The following is a 5268-nucleotide window of genomic DNA, read 5'->3' on the forward strand; positions in this document are numbered from 1 at the left end:
AGCTTTGACCAGCGCCAAGTCGGCCATGTCTTCCTGGTTCTCCACTCTGGCCACGCCCTCCTCCATCACCCAGCAACCAGACGGCGCCGCCGCCGCCGCAGAACAGGCCACGGAAGCCCAACAGTGACCGACGCTGCCCGGGACGGTCTCTGCATCCGACCAGACGGACTTTTGATGAAGGAAAGAGAGTAAACCGAGCTCTAATTCAGTTTTAAAACGACTTTCTGCCTCCGAAAAACGGGACCTCGCCTTTCCACTGTGACCCCCCTTTCTGCTGCGTATTTCAAGTTCGTTAACAAAGAGAAAGTGACTATTTTACTGACGCGGCGTGTGGCACCTTTTAAACGGTTGAAAGTGGAAGAAATGCTGTCTGTTGTTGAGATCACTGACGTTTGAGGATGAGGAAGGAAGGCGACGACTGGCTCCGATAAAAACCTCAAAACATCTTCACAAAACGTTCTTACAGTTTGCAAAACACAATATTTTTACCGATTAGTTAGCGTGTCGTTAGCCAGGCTCTCACTCCTTACAAAGCCCCCACAAAAGAACAAGAAAATTGGGTAGGGCGCTGACGTCGCTGCGATACCAGTGGTGAGTCGTGGCTCCGGAAAGAGCAGCACAACATGGAAGGGAATATAGAGACTTTACATGAGTTAAAAACGACTTAAAACGACTTAAAATGATGATAATGTAACGGTAACCCCTTAACTCCCACCTGAACTGAGCACATTTTCTCCAGTTTAGCTTTACCCTAATCCAAAAGCTTCTGGAAAAAAGGTGAGAAAATAGCGACAGAACTGAGACGAAAACAGTGATGAAGATGTGAAAAAAGGTGAGAAAACTTAGACAAAAAACGGACAAAAAATTGTCAAAAAACTGACGAAAATTTTTAAAAAAATGGACAAAAAAATGATGAAAAAGTCGCAAAAATGTCACAAAAAATGGACGAAAAATGTGACAAAAAATGGACAAAAAAATTGACCAAAAAATGATGAAAAAGTCGCAAAAATGTCACAAAAAATGGACGAAAAATTGACAAAAAATGTGACAAAAAATGGACAAAAAAATTGACAGAAAAGGACAAAAAAATTGACAAAATATGACAAAGAAAAGACAAAAAATTAATGAAAAGATGGTGAGTCGTGGCTCTGGAAAGACAGCACAACATGGAAGGGAATATAGAGACTTTACATGAGTTAAAAACGACTTAAAACTATTTAAAATGATGATAATGTAACGGTGACGATGTAAAAACGGCTCTTTGGTGATTCCAGTACTTACTTTCGATACTTATGGACCTAAAGTATTAAAGTAGCAATTACTTTTTTAATGAAACCGACTCTAACCTTTAGATCAGGGGTGTCATTTTGGGTCGCGGGACAAATATAATAGAGAAAATGTTTCCAATAAGTGAATGATAATGAGCTGTGATTTGGTCAAAGCCCAAACTTGACTGTAGCTTCATTAACCCCTTAACTCCCACCTGAACCGAGCACATTTTCTCCAGTTTGGCTTTACCCCAATCCGAAAGCTTCTGGAAAAAAGGTGAGAAAATAGCGACAGAACTGAGACAAAAACAATGATGAAGATGTGACAAAAAAGTGAGAAAACTTAGACAAAAAAACGGTCAAAAAATGGTCAAAAAACGGACAAAAAAAAATACAGAAAATGACAAAAAAACTGACAAAACAATTATGAAAAAATGACCAAAAAAATGACGAAAAATGTACAAAAAACTGACAAAAAATTTACAAAAATTTGACAAAAAACTGACAAAAAATTACAAAAAACTGACAAAAAATGGACAAAAATATACCAAAAAATTGAAAAAAAAATATGAAAAATTGAAAAAAAATTGACAACAAAAGGACAAATGTGACAAAAAATGTACTATTTGACAAAAAAGTTACAAAAAAGTTATAATAATGAGTTGCAAACCCCCCAAAAAATGATGGAGAAAAAATCCCATGACGTGAGGAAAAAGATCCATTTCGATGAGTTTTGTAGGTCTTAGCTTTCAAATGAGGCGTTACACTGGCCTTCAGGATTTGGGTAAAGCTGAACTGGAGAAAATGCTCTCGGTTCAGGCGGGAGTTAAGAGGTTAATAACAATGGCCTACACTTGTATTGCTGTTATTGAAGCCACAGCCGCCCTGGGGCCCATTTACCATGTGGTTATATAATGTGTTGTTCATATCCTGATCTCTTATTATGTCAGTGCCCTCTGCTGGACACGTGTGGAACTCTTTCTTTTTTTAAATTGAATACCCCCTAGTGGCTAGAATGAGCATTCTAGTTATTCTTTAAAAAGTATCAATTACTTTTTTAATGAAACCGACTAAAACCTTTTGAGTTTTCGTCGACTCAGTTTTAAGTCGGCGTAACTCAAAGGTTTTAAGGCTTATTCATATTCCACAAGACGTCATTTTGTTCTCGCAGCTCCTGTTCGGCAGCTCTTGCTGACACTTCACAGCAGAACTTTGTTTGGCTGGGCTGCGAGAACTCTGGCTGTGATTGGCTGGATTTTTAGTGGGCGGGGTTATTCTGGCGGAAGCGGGAAGCGAGAATCCAATGTTTACGTCCTATGGTCCTAACACCGGTGCGGAAAACGGGAGTCAACACGGATAGTTTTGAGGCTCCGCTCGCGGCAGTAAAGGCCTCTTCATACATACACTTGTTCTTGAGGCAAAAAGAACGAGAACAAAGTTGGTCTGGGCTCTGACATTTCATTCTCCATAGACGTGTTGCTGCCGAACTGCCACGCCCCCTTTTTCCGCAGCCAAAACAAACAAGGAATGACCGAAATAAAACGAGGCGTTTGAGTTCAAACTATTATAAAATGTATCAGTCACGATATTGTAAACATTTTGAAGATTGACTTCATGTTTAGCCACATCTCACGCTGGTTTATTTTGTCCGTGTGTTTCTCTCCAGGACTTAGTTGCCATTTGCGTGTCCTTGTATCCTGGCTAACGCCAGGCTGCTGTGTGCGCTCGAATTATTTCGAACTGCACAACAGCCTGGGGACCATGGCCGAAATGTTCGCGTGGATTTGGGAACCAATCACAGAGCGAGGAGGGACGGCAAGACGAAGACGCGCTATTCGATATACGGAGCTTGTAGTTTATTTACGGATAACAAAAAAAAAGTTTATTTACGGATCCAACGTGACAGCAGCAGACACGATGGTATTTTTCGATCAAGCTTTAGACCTTGTTCTAAATAATTTAGCTCAAAAATTTACAGCGGGTCCGTCATACGTCATCTCATACGTTGATACGATTGGCTGTGGCCTCGTGCAGACGCATGAGACTTTTTTTTTTTTTTTTCGTATCGCCCAATAAACGACTATGGACGATCGTAAACCACACCTCTCCTACGCGAAAATGAATTGGTCCCCAGACTAAATATCACTTGTGATTTTAGTCTGGTGTTAGCCAGGCTAGTGTCCTTGTCCTTCAGTGAAGTATTTTACTGCCGCAAAACTATCCATGTCGTCCCCGTTTTCCGCACCGGTGTTAGGACGTAAACATTGGATTCTCGCTTCCCGCTTCTGCCAGAATAACCCCGCCCACTAAAAATCCAGCCAATCACAGCCAGAGTTCTCGCAGCCCTGCCGAACAAAGTTCTGCTGAGCTGATGCGTCAGCCAGAGCTGCCGAACAGGAGCTGCGAGAAGAAAATGACGTCATTTTGTTCTCGCAGCTCTGGGTTGTTCTCGCGTCTTGTGGTGCATGAATAGGCCTTAAAACACTTCTTGAAGGATTACACGGACACGCAAATGGGACAAAAGTCCTGGGGAGAAACACACGGACGTTTTGGGCGAGGACGAAGAGGAAACAGAAGAGCCTGGCGCTGCCTGCGTGAAAGAGGCGAGTGATGAAGAAAAAAAGTGGTTCAGGCTCGTGGACAGGCTTTTACACCTTAGAGCAGGGGTGCCCAAACTTTTTGTCTCCGAGGGCCAAAATGAAAAAGTGCCTGTGGGTCGCGGGCCAAACACGGCGATGTCAAGCGTGAAACATATAACTGCAACTACTTACTTTACTTTATTTTCTTTTTTGGTAGACCTTTGCATTTAATTCAATCTATGCAATTAACCTCTTAACTCCCGTCTGAACCGAGAGGATCTTTTTCCATCATTTTTTTGCTGGGTATTCAACTCATTTTTGTAACTTTTATGTCATTATTTTGTCATTTTTGTCGCATTTTTGCCACTTTTTCATCAATTTTTCGTCACTTTTTTGTCAATGATTTCTCACTTTTTTGTCACATTTCCATCATTGTTTTTTGTCTCAGTTTTGTTGCTATTTTCACAGTTTTTTTCCAGAAGCTTTTGGACTGGGGTAAAGCCAAACTGGAGAAAATGTGCTCGGTTCAGGTGGGAGTTAAGGGGTTAAACATGCTACAAAAGCCTAGTTTTAGTAGAACAATTATCAATCAATTATTGTAGCAATATAGAGCAAAATCATTCATTTCTTTAAGTCAAAGAAAATGCCATATTTTATCATTTTGAAAGTGTCAGTTCAGCATAAATTCTTTTATAAGTCATAGATGTCAACGATTTTTGCAAAAAAAAAGGTGGAAAAATGGGAAAGTTGATGCTACGACGCTCTGTGATTGATAAACACCAAGACACCAGAACAGTGTTTCCCAAATTTTGCGAAAGGAGTGAAACAGCGCCCCCAATTTGACGCTGGTGGTCAAAAAGTGAACTGCATCCATATTTGCCATTGAGAATGAACGGGAGACTTTTGCGGCGCAAAAGTAGGTCACCCTCTGGCGGGCCAAGCTAATTGTTCCGGCGGGCCAAATTTGGCCCGCGGGCCCCACTTTGGGCACCCCTGCCTTAGAGTCTAAGGTTGACGTTTCTCGGTGTTTGATAAAGGGTCTAACCCTTTATCAAACACCGAGAAACGTCACCAACATGTTCAGTGAAGGTTCTTGGATGGACAAACCCGTACTGAGGCTACATGGACTCAAACAACGAGTGACAGGGAGGTGAGCTTTTAACGTTAACGTCAACGTTTTCTTACGTACCAGCGGGGGATGTGGCTAAACATGAAGTCAATCCTCAAAATGTTTGCAATATCGTGACTGATACATTTTAAAATAGTTTGAACACACATGGCTCGTTTTATTATCATTATTATCATGTATTATTATTATTCCGTGTTTGTTTTGGCTGCGGGAAAAGGGGGCGTGGCCGTTTTGCATCAACACGTCTTGTGGAGAATGAAACTCAACGTCCCTGTAGATGATATGAGTTATA

The 5268-nt window shown here is 41.3% G+C and overlaps 1 protein-coding gene across 1 annotated transcript in view; it reads left to right on the forward strand.

The window, feature by feature from the left end:
- The window catches only part of avl9 (AVL9 homolog (S. cerevisiase)), a 4390-nt gene extending 4125 nt beyond the window's left edge, over positions 1 to 265 (forward strand). Inside the window, exon 3 of the mRNA XM_079576230.1 lies at positions 3 to 265. Coding sequence (XP_079432356.1) covers positions 3 to 127 — 125 coding nt within the window. The 3' untranslated portion in view covers positions 128 to 265. The remainder of the gene's footprint in view (positions 1 to 2) is intronic.
- The last annotated feature ends 5003 nt before the right edge of the window (positions 266 to 5268 follow it).

Source organism: Gobius niger (genome assembly GCF_951799975.1).
Source record: "Gobius niger genome assembly, chromosome: 18".
NCBI classification, from domain to species: Eukaryota; Metazoa; Chordata; class Actinopteri; order Gobiiformes; family Gobiidae; genus Gobius; species Gobius niger.